General features: G+C 39.0%; 1 protein-coding gene across 1 annotated transcript in view; it reads left to right on the top strand.

The window, feature by feature from the left end:
- The window catches only part of atrn (attractin), a 186,895-nt gene that overhangs the window by 136,817 nt on the left and 25,047 nt on the right, over positions 1-25,031 (top strand). The window contains exon 23 of the mRNA XM_042500720.1: positions 23,338-23,445. Coding sequence (XP_042356654.1) covers positions 23,338-23,445 — 108 coding nt within the window. The remainder of the gene's footprint in view (positions 1-23,337; positions 23,446-25,031) is intronic.

The following is a 25,031-nucleotide window of genomic DNA, read 5'->3' as shown; positions in this document are numbered from 1 at the left end:
CTCGTGGTCGCATTAAAACATCGCTCCTGTTGGTCCATTTGATGCAGAAGGTGAGTAAAAGTCAGAACTGACAATAAAAGTTGTTAAGCAGCTCCGCGGCTGCGTCCTTGTGTCTGTGCCCTCTGCCACCGCAGACTGCTGACCCTCGGTTTTTGGGCGGGGTGACAGTGTCACCGAGCCTCCTCGCCTCGTTCCGTCCTCTCTTGTCTGCCCCCGTCCTTTCCCACCTCCGCTGATGGAGGGAGCTGTGTGACCTCTGACCTGTGCCATCGCCGACCCTGTTCGCACCTTTCAGCGACCCGGCTGCTCCCGCTGCTCAGTGGCACATGCACATAAACACGTGCACACTCCTTCCACCTCCTCTCACATACACACACTCAAACATTCAGAAGAAAAACTTCAATGAGATTTAAAATGTATTTTTATTGGAGGTCAGCAATCATAATGTTAGCAGCACGTTGAAATATGTAATACATAAGTTACAAAATATTTAACACTGATCAAATGAAAGTAAATGTACTACTGTGCTTCAAAGATATATAAGAATTATAAATAATAATATGAAGTTGAAAGTAGGAAATAAACAATATAAATAAGAAAAAAATAATTAAATAAATAACATTGATTTGATTTTTCTTTGATATTTATTTTTATTTTATAATTAAATGAATTTAATTTAAAAACCAAATATATTGAATCGATAAACTGTGCTTCAAAAATATATAAGAATTATACATAAATAATATGTTCTTGAAAGTAGAGCATAAATACTATATAAAGTAGAAAAAATAATTAAATAAAATTGATTTTACTTTTATTTGTTGTTATTATTAATTGATTTGAATTAATAAAATAATAAACTGCTTCCATCACACATAAGAATTATGCACAATAATATGTTCTTGAAAGTAGGAAATAAATAAACTATATAAAATAACAAAAATAAATTAATCAGTAAATAAATACAATTATTTTTATTTTATTTCTTAATTTCCTATTCATTAATTTTGATCAATAATGAAACACATTAAATAAATGAATATAGTGCCAGCTGAATCCTGCTGCTTGAATGTTTAATACATTGATCCTTGTAAATTAAACAAAGCAGGGGAGAGAAAATTCAATACAGGATTTGTCAGCCTTGGAACATGATAGATCTGGGTGTTTTACCAACCTAAAACCAAGTTTCGAACCCGGCCCTGCCTGTAACACAGAACAATGACGGAAATGGGCAGTCGATAATGAACATAGAGGCCTTAAGGAGAGGCACGTTTCTGTCATATCTCAATCATCAATGACGCAGCCCTTCTCAGAAGCAATCCCGACACCTTATTCTCACAAACACACAATCCTGCTCTCCCAAACACACATTTAACATTCACCGACTTCACTCACACTCCCGCCTCGCCTCATATATACACCCCGCCTCACATACGACGAGATCTACAGCAGATGGTTCGGTGTGAAAGCGCAGCAGAGTGGGAGAGATTGGCGGCGGTATCCTCTGAAAAAGCACAGTCCTGAATACAATGAAGATATCTACTGAGCACGTAGAGCTCTGCTTCAAATTAGTTTCTAGAATCATCCGTAATGATAAGGAGGATCCTCTCACCAGCGTGGCTGCTCCTGCCCCGTAGCACCCCGGTCCCAGAAGCAGATGGCTGGATGTGAATGCAGTTCACACATGAGCAGGGAAGAAAGGCAAAAACAATCTTTCCACCTTTACCTTGCAGCTGTTACCCCCTTACGAAGCACTTCTCGATGATGCTCTGTAATACATTATAATTTCTGAATCATGGGAATACACCGGGGCTCAGTGCCTCTCGGTTTCCGCTTGCCAAAAGTGTTCCACAACACAATTCAGAGAGTGCATGGATGTCTGGGTGCATCCCCCCTGACAGCGGTTTAATACACATGACCCACATTTGATGCGCCACATGGTTACAATTTGTATTCCAAATGGACAAAAAGATGACCAAGATAACCAGACTGAACTCAGCAGAGAGGGAGAACCCATTCACGACAGCCTAATTACAAATCGGAGAAATCATGAGTCTCTGCCAGCTACGATATCTCTCACTTTCTGACAAGGACCATCAACAGACTGCTGCCAAATGAACTGCAACGCTGCCATGGCCCGTAGTTGAGTCTAAATAAACTCACTTAGATGATCATTTCAGCAATTTAAAACCTCAATTCATTCATTTTCTTCCACGTAATGACCAAACGACCAGAGTCAGTGGACTCATGCTGCCTTTGCATGCTCCGCGGAAATATCATATTTACCGTATTAACCATATTTACCAGTTACAAGCACATTTGGCCCTCCAAAGTCATAATTACAAGAGGGAAATGGAAACACTGTCAAAAACTGTAAAAAATGTAAATATTTCATTATTTAGTTCCCAGTTGCTATTATGTACTTTAAGTTGTTGCACGTTTTAGTATATGCATCTGTTTTTCTGTTTTCTGTTTTTAACAAGGGGTCTGGACTTTGCAGGCCATTTATGTGAAATGAACTTGTCTGCTTTTAACGAGAGTTGGGACATTTCCCGTTGTATTTGTGCCAACAAAACCTGTATTTGTAAACAGAGGTAGAGACTGATGGCATACTCAGCATTAAACACCTACATGCAAATTGTCTAGACCTAATTTAAGTTGTTCTATATTATGCATCAAACTATATTTATACTATTGAGGACAAATTTCCATTCACTGAATGTTTAGCAGAGCCGGTAATCATTTTTGGAATAATGTATTTTCCTGTTGTTCACAATCTGGAGGCGCGATTACACTTCAACAAGCAGAGCAGAGAGTTTGATCCTGCTAAACCTTAAATTTTAGCCTCATTTCCTCAGGACTAACAAAGCCTGGGGACATCCAAAAATTTTTAATAATAATCAGCTCCGTTTTCATCATCAGTTAAAAATGAAACAGTGTACAAAAAAAGGACTTTCAAACTTGTACACATTTACCGACAAATCTGTTTAAGTATTCTGATGACATTCCTGAAGGGATTTTTTTTTTTTTTGCGGCAGACAGAAACAGATGCCGGAGGTGAGCTGGAGGATTGACGGTGTAGTGGATGGTTACAGTCTTAAAGAGCTTTACTCAGAGCCGTCCATCACGTCTCTCAGACACTTGATCTGCTTCACCCCGATAATCTCATTGGCTCTGTCGATAATATGGTTAAAGCATTTTTGTGTTTTATTGATGACTGGAAACTTCCTGGTGTGATTTAAAAATGTTAGTGCAGGTTGCCTACGGTGTTTTGGTTCAATTAAAAGATCCGTTCTCTTACTAATGCTGTACAGATTTCAGCTCCAGTTGGGTTTTTTTGTTTGTTAATTTGGAGTCCTCTTGTTATAGGAAATGGATGTCATACTGGACTTTAAAAAGCTGAGCAAATTGATTAGATTTTTTTAAAAAAACAGCAGAGAAGGCAGTGAGCAACTTAACAACACATAATAAAAAATAAATCATGGAATAAGAAATAGTTGCAAGATAAGTACCTGAAAATGAGCAAAAAAAGTAAAAAAAAAACAAACAAACAAACAAAAACAAATTAAAGCTGCAAGCAGCGATGAACGGGACCACGCACTTCTCTGGCCGCACTCCGACTGACGTGGTCGTTTAGTTCTGTGAAAGTCGGATAGTGCATGTCGAAACTTTGGCTACATCATTTGTTTACCAAACCCTGAAAATTTAATGTAAATCAAAGGATAATTGCTTTACCGGGCTTACTTCCTGTTGCCAGTCGGTGGCGCAGTGAGTATGACAGGTAATTGACATATTTATGAGTTCAGGCCTGCAGTCTGATTTAACGTGTGAAATTTTGGGCAAATTGGTCCATGCAAAGTGAAGCTACGACAGCTTCCTGTTTGGCAGCGAATTCTGCGTCACCATGGCAACAGTGTTTTAGGAATACCTATAATCTTCACAAGGAGGCATCATTAAGGCCTTAAGGCTTTTCTTACCAACTTTGAGCTGAAGGTGGTCACCCTGTAAAGACGTGCTCATTAAAATCAAGAAAATGTGCCAGTAGGTGGTGCTATGACTATAGTTCAATATAGTCATAAATATATATATGTGTATACATACATACATTTTTTCATAGTTTTTTTTAGAGAATAATTATATTTTTGATTTGATTGTTTGTTCAGCTGGTTAGTTTTTAAATTTTGCTCATTTTCAGGTAATTTTCTTGTACTTTTTACTAATTTCTTGCCAGTATTTTTTATTTTATTAAATTTTATTTAAATTATTTTATTTTATTATAACAGTAGTGTATTTATCTTCATTGTCTCACAGTCACTACTTAATTCAACTTTATAGCAACTGCAGTTCATTCAATAATTTTGTATTTTAGTAATTTAATTTGTTTTGAGGAAAAATGTACATGTAAATGAGTGTAGTCTTAAAATATTGTAATATTATTTTAAAGCCATATCGCCAAGCTCTACCTCTGAGGCAAGCCAGAAAAACAAAGTTTGCTTTTCCAATTTCATTGTAACAAAAAGTGAGTATCTGATAAATAAATGGTCATTCGAAGAGTGAAGTATTCCTTTAATGACACTTGTTGCCTGTGTTAACTTCACGCACTTGAACTCAGTGGCAGTCGGTCTGAGGATTTTCCGCTCATGTGGTCAAGTGTGGAACAGTAAAGTAAGGCTTATGAAACCATTCAGCTCATCTAAGGTCACTCGATAAAGAACAGCGTCAGCTACGTGACTAAAATGCGCTTGTGACAGATCTCCTCGTGGATCCGGCAGACGTGGTATTCTTGAGCTCTTGAAAGGCGTTTTGTAATGTTGTTTGAAGATAGAGGTGGATGAGTGTTACCATTGTGCACCCTTGAAAATGGATTCAACCATGCCTGCACTCAGTAAGAATAATAGTGTCCTTGAAGGCAGACTGTTGAGGCCGTGGTCGCCGTTATGGCTCAGCGGCACAGTGAAGTGTGCTGGGATTGTACTGCAAAAGTACAACTTTATGAAATTATAAAGAACTTGGGACGCTCCCCGTTGTTGGAGACATCCCAGGCACTTTATTAACTACTTTGTAACTGTCACTTGTGGGTTAAAAATGTCTTTTTTACCCCCCCTGCTGTGCAGTGAGAACACAATTCAGAAATCGTCTCCCCCACTAGCTCTTCCTCTCTCTGAAACACAAACACATGTAAATTGAACTTTTGTTAACGATTGACTGCGCAGCAGAATAGCACGTGGCTCTCCGGGGAGACTGCGGTGCCCCCGAAACATTAAGAAATATGCAGGTGATGAATTTACTTTCATTTAATAGCTTATTCCGCTGTAAGGGTTGTTCTTTTGTCTTTTTGTAGTCTACAAAAAAAAGAAGAAAGGAATCAAAGACTTTCTTCTTTCCTTTTTGGGGGAAAAACTGCTATCTGTGCCGAGTTGAGACATGAAAGCCAAAGGGTCACCTTTTCTTTTTTATGTGAAAGCTCATTTGAGCTGCGACATTTGACAGAACCTTTTTCAGACGGATGTGTTTGTCTCAGCTGTTGGGACGTCTCCTCTCTCACCAGTCCAGCTGTGGCTGCATCCACACCGGAGGTCACAGAGCACGGACCCTCAACCTGCTTCGACTGGGGGCCACTTCTGCAAAATGACAGGAGGCCAGGGGCCAGTCCCAGCAGCCTCATGCATGTTTGTTTTTTAGGGTTTTAGGACATTTCCAGGATTTAGGAATGTTTCTAGGATTTTAAGACATTTTTAGGATTTTAGAAGATTTCAAGAATTTTAGAACATTTAGGATTTTAGGATTTCTGAGTTAAGGCTGTTTCTAGGATTTTAGGCCATATTTAGGATTTTTGGACATTTCTAGGATTTGAGGATGCTCATAGCATTTTAGGACATTTCTCAGATTTTAGGATGTTTCTAGGATTTGAGGGCATTTGTAAGATTTTAGTGACATTTCTAGGAATTTAGGAAGTTGATAGAAATTAAGGAAGTTTTGAGGATTTTATGACATTTCTAGGTTTTTAGCACGCTTGTTGGATTTTAGGAAATTTCTTAGATTTTAACACATTTTTAGAATTTTAGGACATGCATTTAGGATTTAAGGACATTTCTAGGTTTTAATATGTCTGTAAGCTCTTAGGACATATCTTTTAGGACATTACTAGGATTTCTGGACATTTCTAAGATTTTAGGACATTAGGGGCTGAGCTAGGACCTAGATGCAGGAGTCCTCCAGTGGCACTTTTTTAATAAACAAGCTCTATGTTGATGCTGCTTTATGCACTCTTGCACCTTATGTATACTAAAAGTACAGAAACAATTCCCAGTGTGAATCACTTTATTTTTTATTGTAAATTAGAAAATGGGGGTCCACCTGACACCCTGGGTCCAGATTTGACCCGCAGGCCGTACGTTATGTACCACTGTCGTAGAGGGAGAGCCCTCACTTTATCTCACCCTCTGCAGAGAGTTATTAAGCGGGAGGAAACCTTTTCTCTCCCTCCCCTCTTGCTTCTGCGGTCTCCCTCCCTCCTTCAAGACGGAGATGGATCGGTCAAGGTGACCCGAGCCGGGTGCAGTCTGCTCGGCCCGCCCGCCCTCACGCCACCGCTCCTCACACTCACCCATTCTGTGCTGTCGACTCCGCTCGTCCCCCAGGCGGTGGACTTCAGAGCCGCCTTCAGCAGCCTCTTGGTTGCGGCCTCAGTGTTTCTCAGAAGGTTGATGATTGAGAAATCTCTCAGTGTGCTTCTTTTTTAAATATGCCAAAACTGTAGTAATAAAACATGCTAATGCAGCCAATTACCAGCTCATACAATAACCTCTTTCAGACATATTATGATTAGTGGAAAACTCACAGTGCTCATAATGTAATGATGTATTACATTATGAGAAAATGTATTATCACAGGATCAGATTTTATTATTTTTTCAGTCAGAGAAACATTTTATTAAATCATCTATTTCATTTGCTCATAACTCTAAAAGCTGTCCATTAAAACCAAAACTGCACAAATTCTCTGCAGTCAGAATTTAGCAATAAAATGCTAAGATTATCCTTCTGCATTAATGAAAGTCTGCGCTGTAGCATTTACATGATTGAACAGTAAAAAATTTCCCTTGGAATCAGTGCCAATGAAAGTCTGAGCATTCGAATTGAAAGCAACTTTTAAACGATGCAGCATAAAGACTCTGGAAACACTTCCTCTGATCAGGGTTGCACACATTGACTGTATAAAAGTAAAGAGTGTAGCCTCTGTGATGCCACTCATTTTTTTGCCTATTTTCAGGAATTTTCTTGTCATTTTCGGGCTGTTTCTTGTTAAGTTGCTTGTTGCCCTCTTCCCATCTTATTGAGAGAAATCAACCAAATTGGCTCAGCTATTAAAGGGTTAAAGGAGTGAGTTATGTAAAAATTCGCCAACGGGAACACTTGCTCTAGAAGACGAGGGAACCAGACCGACATTAGCTTACAGCGGCCTACAGACAGATATCATCCATGGGGCAATCTTTGACAGCTGCCCAAATTTTAACATATTCTCAAAAAATAGGGTAAAAATGTCAACAAAACTATAGTTATAATTGTCTTAATTATATATTAAAAGTTACAGGAAAAAAGAAAAAAAATGAGTTTTTTATTTAGCACTTTCTTGAGGTCATCTTTTTTTATGTTTGTTGTTTACTTTTCAGTTTTCTTTGTCCTGATTTTTTTTTTTTTGCTTGTTTGTAAGAATTTTCTTGAAACTTTTTTTTTTTCGATGGCAAAATCCCATCGGCTTTTTGACGAGGGAACCAGGCCGACATTAGTTTACAGCGGCCTACAGACAAATGTCATCTGTGCGCCGTCCTATTATAATCAGACTTTTTTTGCAGTCAGTGTTGCAGTGTGCAGTCATCTCCACTTTTCATATTCGGCAGAGATGAACCCCCTTTGTTGCACATGATAACTTTGCCAACGAGGAAGTTATTGACGTTGTCGTAGCTACAGATGATGCAAATGAACAAAGGCAAACGGCCATGAATGAAAAATGCGTTTCCTGTGTACAGAGGCAGCAACATTAACTGTGCTCTGCAAGGCCCCCTGTAGATTAACCAGAGCGATGCTTTAAGATTCAGTGAGAGCCTCCTCTCATCTCCTCCTCTCTCCTGGGGTCAGCGTTGGCTGCACCACCGCACAGAACAAAAGGCTTACTTCTGAGGTGATCAATCCTGAAGTGAAAGGTACGGAGAGGGGAGTTAAGATGACGAGAGAGAGCGAGCAGCGGGCAGCGGTGAAGGTCACTCGCACAAGAAGCTGAGAATCTCAGAGAACGCACGCTTCCTCCGTTAAGAGAGGGCCTTGTTAATGGCATCCTCCGCATAGTCAAGCTAACGAGAGTCTCCTCGGACCTGACACGATGCGGATTCATCAAAATGTGATGAAAAAGAAGAGCCGCTGCAGCACTGGCAGCCAGCTGCCTCTGCAACAGTGTACAAGTGTTGCTTTACACTCCTGCCTGCAGCGCCGCCGCCGAGGCCACGGCAAATATTAGCTTTGGTTTGATAAGGAAATAACCAGCATGCAAATAATAGATGAGTTTGTTCAGCTCGATTTGGGCGCCGCAACATTCAGGCGAAGTGAATGAATGCTGGTGTGTCGGATTTTGTTTCAGCTGCATTGTTTGGGCCGGTGTCATTGCCACGGTTCATACAGTCGGGAAAAACTTTCAAAAGTCATGGAATTAGCAAATAGCAATTTCCAGGCCTGGAAAAGTTTTGGAAAACTAAATAATCACAGAAAGTTTTGGAAAAGTCATGGAATTTTGTTTCACAAACCTGAGTAATAACACGATGTGTTGAAAGACTGTCGAAAATGTGAAAATCCAACAATCATTTCTGTTTTTTGGTTCTAGCTGTGATAAATGTTGACATTTTGAGACGTGTTTGCTGTAAAAATCACCAATTTATTTCTTCGAAAAGCACAGAAAAATAGTAAAAAGTAAACTTTTTTTCTTTAAAAATTACCAAAAATTTCAGGGGGAAAAATTTCCAAAAATTTTTAAAAAAACATTTAAATTAAAACAACTCACAAACTGGTTTGGATGCTGTTTCTTTAAAAATAACAAAAAATGTTTAAAGAAAACCGACATTTTTAAATAACAAAATACAGCCATTTAAAGTTGCATGCTCTTCCCCTAAATCCAAAATAAAAAAAAATAAGTGCCTCCCTAGCGCTGAAAAATTATTTGACATACCTCCTTCTTTTGCACCACCTCCTCCTTTCTCCCTCAGTTATATCAGTTATATTTTAATAATCAGTTCTAATCCTGTTCTACATTCACTATTTAAAAAAGTATACTTAAAAAAGTCATGAAAAAGAACCAATAAGGAGTATCGATGGCCGTTTCAGAGATTGTATGGTTTTTAAAATTTGCCTCAAAGTCATGAAAAAGTCATGGAAATTAACTGTTAAAAATGTGTTCGAGCCCTGCGTTGTACATTTTCTACGTGTGTGAACACGTGGCTTTGTGTCTCTCAGAGTTCCCAAGACGCTCCTAAACCCCGCTAATCTTAATTCTGCAGAGACGGCGCGTATAATTACAGTTTGGATCAGCGCCAGCGTGTTATTGCTCACAATATACAGGCTGGCTTATGGTTCCCAACCCCTTTGCACTGCGGGTGACCCCCATCTGGCCTCGTAACATCCCGCCCTCTACACCTCCACCCGTCCATCATGGCGCCGGTTCAGGGCTTATCATAAGCCCAGAACCTCTGTCAAACCCCCGCTCATGTACTTTTTGATTCCGTTTCATCTCGTCTCCGCCTGCCTTCACTTTCTTCACTTTTCCTCATTTCTTCTTCCCGCAGCCGTCTAATCTCCTCCATCATTGTTCAGTCTTTGTTTTAACCTCAAAATCACCTCGCTTCATTTCTTCTGTCACTCTGAAGTCAAACTCTGATTCTTTCTGCGTTATATTGGCGCCAAACACTCTGGAAACATGTAAAATAATGTAGCTCAATATTAGTTTTTCTTTTCACTTTCTGTTACGTAACATTTTTATGTCATGGCAGTGTAGCACTCGGCTTGGGGGCAATGTGATATATTTTACCTTCATACCTTCCTTAAATGTCAGCGGTGTACATGCTATATGACGGTATAAGAGTGTAGTACTAACACGCTCGCATAGAAGACATCATAAAACCTGCTTGTAAACATAAAATAAGATAAAAATAGAAAAAATAGAATGCATCTCCACATGGATAAAACCCACTTGATAATACCTGTAAAAGTAAGATAAAATAAGGATTCAAAAATTGAATGCACAAAACACATAAGATGAGATGGAGAATAAAGCAAATAAAATAAAACCCATTGACATTATTAATAAAAATAAGACTAAAAATATCTAATACACCTTCCATGACCAAAAAGGAGCAGGGAGAAGAAAAAATATATATATATATTTTTTGGCATTTTCTTGAGTTCATTTCCTTGTTTTTTGTTGTTGTTTGTTTTGGGGGTTTTTTTTGCATATTTTCTTGTAATTAAAAAAAAAAAGGCTAGTTTCCTGCTTTTTTGGGCCATTTCTTGTTATGTTGCTTGTCGTCCTCTTCCCATCTTTATTTCTGCTGTGAAGTTTGGCATTTTAACATGAAGGTCTGTGACTCGTTTTTGGAGCCAGCCCCATGTAGCCGTTAGAGGGACTGCAGATTTTTGGTATTCCAGCTTCGGTTTCATGTGTTAGCCCTGAAGGTTTCTTCTTTATAGCCTCAGTGTCGGTAATGCGTTAAAACAGTGGCGTGGATCCATAATATTAAATAAAGCATGGAGGAAAACGTTAAAACACAGAGTATCGGGCGTTTAATTTGTCAAAAAAGAGTCACGATTATGCAAACATGGTAGTGGGCTTCATGGATTTGGATGTTTATGTATCAGATCCGTCCAGCAGACAGAACAGAGACAGATTGGAGCTGTTTCAGGTGTTATTCGCCTGTTAGTGAAGTGTAGATATCATTTTTAAAGTTTTTGGCAGGCTGTCAGTCTCCTCTGGTATTCCCATCAGAAAATGTAATTTAAAAGTTTGCCGACTAAAATCTTGTTTTTTACCTAAAAAATACATCTCTTGACACGTCTGCTTTGCTTGGCTACTCGTTCTGGGCTTCGGTCCAGTAACTGCTGGCTATCAGATGTCAAAGTCTGTCTCCTTGTACTCATAATACCTGGAGGCTCCCGTCTTCACACACACACTCGGATCACTCACACTTTTTAGGCACCTTGGCTTGTCCAAATATCCATTTCAAGATAACACCTCGCAGTGAGAGTTGAAGTGAGCTGCTTTGAGCAGAGACGTGTGAGTGCTCGCTGTGTTGATTGCTTAAATGCTTTTTCAGTGATTCCTGTCAGATATCGCTGTGTTTGAGGTTTCCGTTGTACCGGCGCTTCATTTCATGTCATCACAAGCTCTCTGAAGTTTCTTTACTTTACATTTTTACTTTCTGATCATATGCTTCTCTTTGATAGAGCGTTGATTGCAGACCGCGATACTCAGTTTACTGCCTGCATATCTGGCCCCTGATAGGGTACCAACCCAAAAAATAAAGTGATTCACACTGGGAATTGTTGTTGTACTTTTAGTATACATGAGTGCATAAAGAAGCATCAAAATAGAGCTTTTATTTTTTATTTTATTTTTTTATTTTTTTAAGTGCCAGGGGAGGATCCCCCTCACCCCCCCAACAGAGATCCCAGCTAAGCCCCTGATGTCTTTAAATCCTAGAAATGTCCCAAAATCTGAGAAACGTCCTTAAATACTAGAAATGTCCTCAAATATTGAAAACATCCTAAAGTGTTAGAGATGTCCTAAAACTGTTTGAAATGGCCTAAAATCCAAGAATTGTCCTAAAATCCTAGAAATGTTCTAAAATCCTCAAAATAAAATAAATAAACGAATAAAATCGTAGACATGTCCTAAAATCCCCAAATATCTTAAAATCTGAGAAATGTCCCAAATCCAAGAAATGTCTTAAAATCATAGAAATGCCCTAAAATCTGAGATACGTCCTGAAATTCTCAAAACATCCTAATAATCTCATAAATGTCTTGAAATCCTAGAAACATCCTAAAATAAAAGAAACCTCAGAAATTTCCAAAAATCTAGGAACTTGTTGAAATCCTAGAAATGTCCTAAAATCTCAGAAACGTCCTAAAATCCTAGGCACATGTATGGGGCTGCTGCGATTGGCCCCTGGCCTCCTGTCATTTTGCAGAAGTGGCCCTTAATCACAGAGAGTTGAGTATCTCTGCCAAAAAACTTCACTTTCTATCATCACAAGTTTTCTGAAGTTTCCTCACTTTCCATTTTTGCTTTTTGATGGCGCGCTCGTCTTTGATGGAGCGTTGATTAGCATTGTGGACGAGGCGTTGTGCTCCTGACGGCGTACAGCGCGTACAGGAGAGAGATTAACAGATTGAGACGGAGAGGAAGGGCGAGATGGATGGAGAGGTGCACGGCAGGGACAGCAGGAGGCCAGCGGTGAGAGAGGAAGAGGGAGAGCTGAAAAGGTGGAAAAAAGAAAGAAGAGACAAAAAAGACGTGGAGGGAGAGAGGGAGCGATCAAAGCCTTCTCCCTTGTCAGTATTCACAGCTTGCGTCCTCTACACCCCACCTCACCGCCGGAGAGATGGAAAGATGAAGCAGCGAGCAGCTAACGTCGCTTCACAGAGGCAGATTTCCTCCCCCGCCCCTCCCCCGCCACCACTCTCACTGCACAGTTTTCCTTCAGTGATGCTGAAGGATGATTGAGAGCTCTTTCCACCGACAGCATTTTTAAACAGACGCATCAATAAATAAACGTCTTGATGTAGTGCGCTGAGATGTGCGGCGTGTGTGGTGTGTGTGTGTGTGTGTGTGTGTGTGTGTGTCCATGTCCATCCACTGCTGACTGCACACATGGTGTGTGTGTTTATCTGTGTGTGTGTGCGCGCACTCAGGCGATCCATCCCCTCTTCCGAGGGGCGAACTCTTTGAACGCCTTTGTCTTCCTCTCTGCTCCCATTTCTTACTTTTATTCTCTCTTCGCTGTGTTTGCAGTCGCTCGTCCCTCTGCTGCATCCTCCTTTACTTCTCTTTAGTCTCATTTCCCTCCTCTTCTGTTTCTCTCCTGCATCATGCTTTTTTCCCCTCCTCCCTCCGTGCACTCTGCTGACGCACTCAATCTCTTTTTGCACGCGGCTGCTCACTTTGAGAACGCTCGAGCACAATTCCCTCAGACGGCTCCTGTGAGTGAGTGTGTGTGTGAGCGTGAAACATTTGTGAATCCATAAATCAATCAATACATTTCCTTTTCAAGCTGCTGTAATGAAATTTGCACATATTTAAGATTTGATCAAATAGCAACGTGTTTGAAAGCTGTCGCTCGTAGGGAAAAGCCCTCAGAGAGTTGAATCTGCAGTCACCTTCAGCGTGCACACGCTGTCACAAATCGTCCTGTAAAATTACAGTAAACTACTGGCAGCCGTAGTTAGCAGCATCCTACCGGCACTGTTTTGTTTTCTTAATCACCGGAAAATTATGACGTTATCTCGACAAAACAGCCTTTGTTTTCCCGAGATAACGAGAAAAATAAGAAATTATCACAAGAAAACGAGTGTCATAATCTCGGCATAAATAAATTGTGATCTCGAGAAAACAACTGGAAATTTGTCGTTGTCACGAGGAAACGGAGAAAATAAAATGTATAGAAAGATGTCCTTTTAGGGCTTCCGTAGCATCTTACTGGTTAAGGAGCTGAAAGTAGTGCATCCTCTCAGGTGTTGGGTTTCCATCAGTGCCGATAATAAATATTCGTGACCACTGCAGAGTCATTCGACCCGGGTGTGAATGCCGATTGTTCGCTTTACCATTTCATTAAAAAGCGGGTGTTAGCTGTTTTTTGTGTAGTGCGACTTCAGATCTCTGTTTTTAATTGTTGTTTATGAGCTTCTGTAAAACCTACTTGTTCTTAGTCTTAAGATTTTTAGTCTTGTAACAGTAATGGGCCTTGAATTCAAGGAAATTTGGCCTGAAACATCCTTGAGAAGTCCTTAAATTTGATGTTCGAAAAGGTGATTAGTTTTTGCTTACCGATGGATCAATTAGTCACATTTTCAGCACTAATGTTGGTGCTCGTCATGTGATTGTTTATGTATTCGTGTCTGTGCATATGTGCATTGAATTCAAACACTTCACCTGCAGGCACATTCGCTCCTGTGGCCTTTTGTAGCTCTGCTCTCTGTCTCTGTGTGTGTTTCAGAGAATCCATTAGCATTTTGATAAAAATAGACACACACACACACACACACACACACACACGACTGCTCATGTGCAGGTATCTCCAAACTACCTGCCAGCATGTGTGTGAATGCATGTGTCCACCTCTATGCACACTGTATCATAATTAGGTTTGTGTATGCAGTTTGCTCTGCCACCGTCAGATATTTGCTCAAACACACACACACACACACACACACACACACACACACACACACACACACTAACGACCCTGCAGAAAACTAAGAGCCCATCTAGGGGGTGTGTGTGTTGCAGTAGGCGCCTTGCACTGTAACTCCTCTGGCTCCTGGTTATCTTTGCAGCGCTGAGTGTTTGCTGTACAGCAGCTGCCTACTCGCAGCACGGCATAATGAGATTTGTGCAAATTGTATCTTCTGTAGGAGCCCGTCCAAAACGCTTGTACTGCGAATTCTCACTCGTCCTTAAATTGATGGTGTCAGTCCAGTTTCTTTCAATCTTCAGTCCTCTCCTCTGACTGGTTTGAAACCCTGAACCAACTTCCCCGTCACGTCCTGGGGAAAATGCCTTAGATTGTAAACTGGAAGATTGATAGGGTTAATTTTTTTTTTTTTTTTTTTAAAGAGAGATAAATGTCAAGAAAAACATGTTTAGAATTCTCTCTGTATAAAGTTAAAACTGTTACAAGAAATATTTTTAGCACTTTTATTTTGCTTATTTTCAGGTAATTTTCTTTTAACTATTTACTGAGTTCTTACAAATTTTTGGGGCAATTTTTGTAAAGTTTCTCGTTGCCTTCCCTAGTTTTTGAAATAAATCTGCTCAGGATTCAGAGGGCTTAACAAGATTTTGACTGCATTTTTTTCAGTACATTTTTTTCTGGAATTAGCAGAAATTAGAATGGAGTTTGGTGGTGTCGTTTATTTTTAACAACTTTTTGTTTGTGCAGCTGGAGATGTTTTCTCCTTAATCCGCCTCAGTTTTGGATGAGATATTGAACTGCGTTGTGAGTTTAACTCATTTCACAGGAAACTTTTAAAACTCAACTTTTAACATCTTTTTAGATGGATATTTTACACTATTTTTGTGCAATTTTTTACTGTAAATGTAATCGCCTGTCTCTTCTTCGTTTTTTTCATTTTTTAAAAATAATCAGCAAAAGAGGGAGAAAATGTCTTTTTGTAATTGAATGTAGAGTTTTGGTGTTTTTTTTCTAAAAGAAAGAATGATGTAAAGGCCCGTTTGTTTGGCAAAAGAAAAAAAAGCCTCATGATTGTCCTTTAATTGTCGTCTTTAAGAACATTTCTGTTATGATACTGATGTGAAATCACCAGCCTCAGTCCTAAAATTTGGGGGGATGTAGCGTTGTTTGTTTACTACGTGTTCGATTGTCTGACTGCTCGTGTTTGCGGCCCTGTTGGACTCGATCGCAGTGATGTGGCCATGTTCCCAGACCTCAGAAGGTGATATTATGGGTAAAATGTTATCAAAGCAAATAGGAACGAGGGCCAAAAACAGACCCGGGTTGTAAAAAAAAAAAAATATATATGTTCTTGGACAGTAGTGCAGGTGCAGACAGCTTGTTCTGGCTCTGTGATGCAGCTGGTGACCTCCGGATTCAGAATTCACGCCGATGTCGAGTTGCTGCTGTCAAACGTTTTCTTGGTTCAGTCTCTCTGCCGCATGAACTTCATTTCCTGAGGCAGCGGGCAGTTTTCATCAGAAACTCTTACCTGCCCGACACCGAGCTGCACACGGACATTTTTAGTGACCAAGAAGAAAAAGCCATCCCATGTTATTTATTTATGAATCCTCTCTGTGGAAGCATCTGCAATACCTCACATCAATTCTCTCTTTTAAATCTAGTAACCAGAGTGCATTCCCCATTTAGATTTATTTCACCTGTATTATCTTTTTTTTTTTTTTGCATGATTCTTTCAACTTTTTTTTCCTTCCAAATGTAGTGCACATTACACAATATTTCAGAAAATCTGCAAAAGAAAATGCAAATTTATACACTTCTACGTCCACTACTGTTATGCGAATATTAGGAGCTGGCGTTCATCAGAATAAGCTAACCTGACGTCATGTTAGTCAAACCTCAAACAAAGCAGAACAACAGATGTATAATAACTCAGAGCACAGTGGACAACAGAAAGAGAAAGTTTGGAACAATTACTATCACAGCTCAGTTAAAAGTCATTTATTTTGCTGAATCTGTATCCATTGTGCATAGTTGCATCAAACTTTTATCAGTACGCCTTTGAAACCTGAGAAAATTGGCGAATTTCTTTCAAAAACATGGGACAAAGGTAATGAGCGATGAAAGAGGAAATTACCCAAAAATTAGCAATCAAATTAGGAAAAGATAATAAAAATGTAACTGATTTGAAAAAATAAGTAAATAAGTTAACAATAAATAGTTGATGGAGACCAAAGTAAAGCTAAAAGGAAAGTGAATAGAGCTCATTTTTAACTGCAAAATAAACAAAAAAAGCATACTAGTCTGCTGCAGAGGTGTGTACACAGCTCTGCTTTACTGGCAATGAGATAGGAGCCTATCACCTATTTTCAGCAGGTTTACCCGTATTTAAAAAACCTACACATGCGCGCTAATTTTAGTGGAATAGGAGTATAGGACTTCGTCCGGTGGGCAGATACTCATGACTTGTCACGTCTGCAAGAAGTGTAAATATTCTAACACAGCTGCTTATATAGTCCCTCAAAACTTAAGAAGTTTATAATGAATTTTGTTTTTACAGCTTGTTTTGTTGTTCCAGAGTTGTAAAATTGATGAAAAACAGCACTTCTGTAAAAACAAAAATGTACTCGGCACATGCTTTGGCAACATAATCACATAAAATTCTCCGCAGAGGTGCAGTAAATTATCTCGAGCAGTGTCAAATTTATCATTTTAGTGTACTTCTCTGTTTTTTTTAAACATATGTTTTATTCTGATTGTCAATAAAAATGTTTTAAATCTAAGTTGATGAAACTTGCAGAACTCATTGGAGCATCTTATTGTTTAGTAGCGTCACCAAAAAATCGTGGACAGGATGAATATTGAATCCTGAACATGACAATAAATAAAAGCATGTGATTTCAGCCTGGTGTCCCTGCTGAGACAAAGGTTGCCTGCGTGTGAGACAAGAGGACGTGGTTGTTTGCAGAGCGGCTGAAGGAGGTGGACTGAATCTATAAAGTTTGTTTACCGCAACATTCAGATGCTCCTCCATCTGCTTTTTATCCACTAAATCAATTCTGTTGCTTTGTGCTGCTGAAGGAGCTCCGCTTATGAAAAAGGATGGGTGCGCATGCAGATTCGCACTTCTGCTGCATCCTGTTTGCCACTCTGATCAGGGCTGCGATGTTGCCGCCCGGCTCGGCCTGTTGCGTCATTATGAGTTAAATCTGAATGCAAAACTTCTTTCAGTTTATCTTAAGTTAATTTTCTTACCTCAGAGTGAAACGTAGCCGGAGTGCTGAGCTTTTCTGGTTTTGGCTGGTTGGCCAGAAAGTCACAGATTTTGTTAATAAGTGTTAATAGATTCTAATTTATGTCGAAGCAAAGCGAAGCAGGCTCCGGTGCAAGATGGCAGAGTCCTCAGGGTGCTGTGTTGCTACACGCCCAGCAGTCATCACACTCACAAAGGCTACATACTTTGGCTCGCAGACACTTCACACAGCGGGGCATCTAATCATGACAAATCTGCGCTCGGCACAATGAGTCGCTCGTTTGTGTTTTCATTAGTTACTGCCTGTTGACTGCTGCAGTGGCAGCGAAGAGTACACAACAACAAGACGTTACACTGGGCATGTCGCACGCTTCAGCCTGTTCTTATTTATGCACGTGGCTATGAGGACACTCTGCCATCATGTTTGGATTCATACTTTCATACTTTATGGGCGATTTTGTTATACTGTTATGTTTTATTTTTCGTTACTGGTTGTAGTTCGTTCTGACTGATTTGATCTATAGTTTCTTTCTTTTTACAAACCATCTTTTAAACTGTTCCTCCTCCACAGGAAGTTACATTAGAACTGTTTTATCTCATGATTTATTAGCATTTAAAACTTGTGCTTATTGGCTTGATTTTTTTTTTTAAATCGTGAAAAGAAGTTATGAGTTACAAAAAAAAATGACCTGAAATTTAAACAAGAAAAAAAGAAAACTAAAACAAAATGTAAAACAATAAAGGTTTAAAAAAGTTATTGAACAGAAAATAATAAAGAAATATATAGATAAAAAAGTGAATAATTATTAGAATCATAAGAATTATGAATATCATTTTTTGGATATTTTTCCCCTATTTTAATATTATTATTTTTAATTATTATATGAAAACTAAAACTGTTTCAGACTTGTACCATCACATATCATATACCCCAGTGAAATTTGAAGACGTAAATTATCACATACCTCCCAAGTCTAATTCATATACTTAAGTTTCTTATCTGGCTGTTAATATTGATAAATATTATGCATATATATACTGTTGTTGCAGTTTTAATGTATAATTTATGTGTATATATATGTGTTGGGCAATTCATTGTTCCTCAAATAGGCTGGTTGTGCTTCTCCTTAGCAGGACAAAATACAGTCTTAATTAAAAGGAATACATTGTAAAAATGTTTACAAGAAACAAGCCTTCTCAAGTTTAGGAAAGACTCGTGGGTACCCGTTTTCATTCAGATATCTCGAGGTGAGGTGACACTTTTCCTTTTCCAAGTTATGTCAACAAGGTTGTTATGAACGGACGCTTTTAGTTGTTTAGTTTCATAAGATACGACTTTCTTTGCACGGCTAAAAAACAAGTGCAACACAACCTCTTTAGGACTGTTGGCCTCCAGTTAACAAAGTGGCTCCAACCTCGTTTGGTGGCATCACTGGAAATGACTTATCTCGCTCTGTTGAGGTAAAACTAATAATAATGAGCCGCCCTCCAGCCCCTGAAGAGCTCACTAACAAACAAGCAAAACAACACCTTGTGGTTTCACAGGTTTTTTTCTGGAGTCCGTGAGGGTTTTGGGTTTTCTTTTAACCTCACTGCGATGACGCCGTGTTTCTCTTGTTTTGTTCCGCTCAAACAAACAACATGTAATGTGTTAATTAGTGAGCTTCAGAGGGGCTGGTAGACTTTGCTACCTTTGGGCAGAGCCAGTGTGAGAGCCGCTTAATCACATATTTTAAACCTGGTAAAAATGTTAATATTGGTATATATAGGTTTTTATATTATTTAAGTATTTCAGCAGTCTCTGTATATTCTGAATGGTGTATAGCAGTAGACTAACTAAAGTGATGTTTATATTTACAGTACTTATAATATTTCTGTTAGAAAGCAGGTGATGTTATGTCCCACAGCTACGGTGCTGTGCGGCAGTTTAATGCGCATAACAAAAGAAAATAAGAGGACGTCGTGCTAGAAGACAATGAGAAGTCAATGCAGGGGTGGATTGATAGAAATTTTTGAATGTGCTTTTTTATGATTATGTTGGGGGACTGTTTTTTTTTTTTTTTTTATATTAATTTTTTAAATTTTTATTTTTTTTAGTATTTTTTATTTTAGAAAGTTTTATATTTGTTTTTGTGTGTATTGATATACTTTTTTTTTTGCTTTTTTTTCTTTAAGTTTTTTTCTCACTGCATCACGCGATTACTTCGAATTTACAAAATGGAGCTGGAAGACGAGTCAAAACCGAGACACCTTGCAGACTAAGTGGCCGAGGGACTTTGGTATATTAAATCGGCCGCGATAGCCAGTGTGTTTCTCCTTAGTCACTATAGCTATGCTAAAAAAAACAGCTGCTGGCTGTAGCCCTGTATTTAACATAAGATTGGTATTGATCTCATTTATTACCCAGCTAGAATACAAAAAAAGCATATTCCCTAAAATGTTAAACAATTCCGTTTTAAAAGCAGTGACTCAAGGAAAATAAGGGCTCAGCTCCTCCTCGCCCAGCTGTTACAACACAGAGGAGCGCGGGGAGATTTGGATACAGACACATGCAGGAATTTAATGAGCTGGCTCGCTCCACAAAGAGAATCCGGGACATTAAATTTAGACATTTTTTCCCTCCTTGTCAGGCTTTACTGTGGAAAGAAAGAGAGACTTTCCCTCGAGCTATTTTTGTAACCGGTGGAGGGGATATTATTACAAGGCATTACATTTAGAGAGAAAGGGCTAACATGTCAATGGAGACGATTGACAGCCTCACAGGGGGGTGAGAACGCTCAAGCAGATTAATTAGAAGCTGCTGAGGAGTCTTGCGAGAGGTCGGAGCCCCTCGCACATAAGCCTTAACCCCCCACCATGTGAACACAGAAACGCCATGTTTGATATCTGCTGTGTGTTTTCATGTTGAATTGAAGCTTTGCCTGCACCCCTTTCTGCCACTGTAATGTGACGGAGGCCGGTTGAGCTCTTTTTGATGTTTTCTACATGTAAAGCTCCACGCACCAAAACTGCATATTGCTCGCTGTTTTATGAGCTGAAATGCTGGAGGATATTTTTCAAACAATCAATCAGATGTTTCTTTTGAATTTTATGCCTTTGCACCAGCGATAACTGAGACCGGACTCATTATGTTTTCCAGTTATCCGTCCATCCAGCCCATTTTTCTGATCGCGATATCTCACTAACGCCATGTGCAATTTTCTTTAAATTTATCATAAATGTCCACTTGGACCCAAAGATAAATTAACTAGATTTTGGTGGTCAAAGGTCACTGCGACCTCATTCACTCATTCTTGTGAGTGCGATATCTCAAGAGAACCCTAAGGGAATTTCCTCACATTTGGCACAAACGTTCTTTTGGACTCAAAGATGAACCGATAAGATTTTAGTGGTCAAGGGACAAGGTCACAGTGCCCTTGTATACATCTCATTCTGTAGAAATCAATATCTGAAGATGGCCTTGAGGCAATTTCCTCAAATTTGGCACAAACGTTCCCTTGGACTCAAAGATGAATAAATAAGATTTTGCTGCACAGACGTTTAGGTTTAGTTATATCTCAAGAACACCGTGAGGAAATATCTTCAAATTTAGCACAAATGCACATTGGACTCAGGGATGAACTGACTAGATTTTGGTAGTCATAGGTCAAAGGTCAAGGTCACTTTAACCTTTTCTGTCTCATTCTTGTGAACGTAATATCTCAAGAAAACTGCTGATTTTCTTTTTTTCCCCTTTTTTTATCTGGCACAAACCTTTGAGAAGAAGACTGTTGGAGGTTAAAAGTGAAGGTCACGGTGACCTTGCATCTGTTTAATTTTCGTGAATGCAACATCTGAAGATGGCCTTTGGCACAGACGTCCACATGGACTCAAGAATGAACTAATTAGAATCTGGAGGTAGAAGGTCAAGGTCACAGTGACACATCTTTGGTCATTTTTCCAAGAATTTTCAAGGTCAGATTTCTGCAAAAACACATACTCAACATCATATTTCAGGAACAGAAGAGGAGACATTTGGTCAGATAGTGAACTGGTGACACTAATCCTGAAACTGCTGATTGAGCTGATCTGCTGTGCTGCTGGCGGGAAGGTGAACCTGAAGCGTGCAGAGTTGCAGGTGTTTTGTTTCGGGAGGCTTGCAGCTGGTGTTCAGGTCTCGCTGTCTTGACAGTTGACGTTGTTTATTTCTCCTTTCATAGCACTTTGACTGCTCTGACAGTCAAAGACACAGGTGCACTGCCTTGTTTACTGTGGTCTCTGCCTTACTTTCTCATTTTCTCCCTTCATCGTCTCCTCCCCGCTGATCCTCACAATCATCTTCATCTTTGCCAGTTTCCTCTTCTTTTAATTCGCCTTATTTTCTTGTTTGTTCTCTCTGTCCTCAGCTTCTGTACTTTCTCCTCTCCCCTCCGCCTTCCTTTATAATCACCTCCCCTCCTCCTCCTCCTCCTCCTCCTCCTCTTCCTCTGGCCAAGGTCCATGTTATAAATCAGCCCAGAATGAGACTGTGCCTCTGCCCTGCAGTGATGGAAAGTTACATTAAAAGTACATTTACTCAAGTATTGTACACTGTAAAAAGCTTGACGGGACATTTACAGTAAATTACTGGCTTCTAGTTGGATTACTTTTACAATAAGTTGCTGTATCATTTTACAGTAATTTATTGTGAATTTTTACAGTCACATCCTGTAAAATCCTAGAAATAATCACGGCATCTTCATATCTGTATTACTGTATCTTTTTTTACAATAGTTTATTGGGAAATATTGCAGTTGCACCCAGTAAAATCCTGGAAATCATCATAGCATCTTCATAACTGCATCACTGTATCATTTTACAGTAATGTATTGTGAAACATTGCAGTTGCATCATGTAAAATCCTTTAAATAATTAACAGCGTCTTCATATCTACATCACTGTTTCTTTTTACAATAATTTATTGTGGAAATATTACAGTTACGTCACATAAAATCCTTGAAATAATTATTGGATCTTCATATTGGCCCGTCACAAATGAATTAATGTTTCGGAAACCCTGTTATGTGTGAACTATCCCTTTTAACCCTTTGAAACCCAGGGAAATTGGTTTGATTTCTTTGAAAAACATGGGAAGAATTCAGTGAGGCAGTGAGCAACAAAAGAAGAAATTAGTACAAGAAAATTACCTGAAAATATAATTTTTTTAAACAAAAAAGGAAAAGAGAAAATTGCAAAAACAAGACTTGGAGAAAAGTGTTTAACATCATTTTAAAAATGTCATTATCATAATTATATAGTTATTTCCCTTGACAATTTTCCCTAGCTTTTTAAAAAATATTTTTATAAATATACTGATTTCTCTTCCATTTGTGAAACATTTTTTGCCAAGTTGCTAAATGTCTTTTCCCATGTTTTTTGGTTGTTTTTTTAAATCACACCAATTTGCTAAGAATTCAAAGGTTTGACATTCTCATGAAAGGCGTCTGAGAGCACCGCAAGAAAAGTGATGTTGCCCCAGGTTTCAAAGGGTTAAACTTAACTGTTTTAATACATTTTCTTCAGTAACTGGACATGAAACACATTCTGGGCTGTTGATTGGGGAATTTTCAGTTTACTTGACCTTTGCTCTCCTCTTCTTCCTCCTTCTCCCCAGCAACTGCTAAGAGAGATGCAACAGATGGCCAGTCGGCCTTTCGCCACCATCAACGTCGCCTTGGAGACGGACGAGGAGCCGCCTGACCTGATAGGTGGAAATGTCAAGGTGAGCACAACCTTTTTTTTTTTCTCCGAGCAATCACCGCCCAAACCCCCCGGAGATGTGCCTTTCTGTCTGCGCTGACAGGGACCGCGAACCGGGACGCTCCATTTATCATCGCCGTCATCGCTCATCCTCCCTCAAGTGGGAGCTCGGTCTCGCGCCCCTCGACTGCAGTTTGTGATTACACTCTGACTGATAGATATTCCTCACATCATCTGTTTTACGTCAGTTTTTGGTAGTCTGAACTCTTAAAGGTGAATCCATTAGTTTTTCGACAAGCCAAGGAGGCTAAATTGAGCTCACTCAGGAGGAAGAGTTTGAAGTGTAGCGTGGGTCTAGTACGCCTAATGAGGGTCGGCGCGGTGTACATTTCGCCGGGACAGTGTGAAGGCCGGATGATGATGAAAGTGGGCTGCTGATGAGCAACATGGCACATTATGCCAGTTATAGCCAGTTATTGTGGGCAGGCTGTGAATTCTAATGAGAGTGAATTCAGTTAACCTCTGAAGTTAAACACATGCAGACCAGAATAAGTATTTTAGAGGAAAACTATACTTAGAAATGAGATAAGACTTTGGTTTCAACATTGAGATATTCTCCAGTTGGAAAAGAAATGATTTTTTAACGCCTACGTGCGGAAAATGTTTTGCTGGCATGAAAATTAAGAACATTAGGGGACACTATTAAAAGTCATGATTCATCTCTCAAAACAGCCTTGTTTTGGAGCATCGAACCATCTGTGTTTTTTAAACACTGACGGAGAAATCCAAGGTGACGAGTTCTGTAAATAATGATGTACAGCGTGTTGGATAGAGTCAGTCCAAAAATATGGGTCTATTTTTTTAACAAATCGTGATGCTGTTGTCAGGATGGCATTTTATTAGACAAGGTCACAAGATCAGGTTCAAGTTCTCAATAGGTCCTGAAGTTTAAATTACAAAATAAATATAATTATTAATCTTAATTTATGTTGCCTTTATATCTATTTAAAGTTTCCATAAAATTAAATTATATTTACTTAATTTTGTGAAGTTGTTGCAACTTAAAAAATGACAAGTTTAATTGAATCAATCTTTATAAGTTTTTGCAGCTAAGTAAACCATGTTAACTGTGCTTTATTTCTGTATTCTGCTGGTTGTAAACTAGTCAGTCACATTTGCATGTTTTTAAACATGAACTGGCAGATTTCCATCATTGGATAAATCCTCTGTAATGACGAAGTTAAGTCAGACAAACTTGGTTTTCTGAAGTTGCTAACACAACCAGGTCATTTCATTTTTCATTTTTAAGTAGCAACAACTTCACAAAATTAAGTACATGCAGCTAAATCTGAAATAAACACTACATTTCTATACTTTTCTTTATCGAGGCATTTAGTTTCCAAGATTATTTTAAGTAAGATCAGCTTATTAGATTTTACAGTGTAGGTCCTTTTTACAAACCCTTATATTTGTCTCCAGTTGGAGCCATAAACTCTTTTTGTTTTATATTTTAATTGTTAGATATGTCAGAACAGCGATGCAGGAAGAAAATAGCGAAGAAGAGAACTACTCTAATTAAAAGCGGTTTTTTTTTGTTCTTCCTTTAAT

The sequence above is a fragment of the Plectropomus leopardus genome, chromosome 14, assembly GCF_008729295.1.
Source record: "Plectropomus leopardus isolate mb chromosome 14, YSFRI_Pleo_2.0, whole genome shotgun sequence".
NCBI classification, from domain to species: domain Eukaryota; kingdom Metazoa; phylum Chordata; class Actinopteri; order Perciformes; family Serranidae; genus Plectropomus; species Plectropomus leopardus.
The sequence above is the reverse complement of the archived record's forward strand: the minus strand, read 5'-3'. Positions and strand labels throughout refer to the sequence as shown.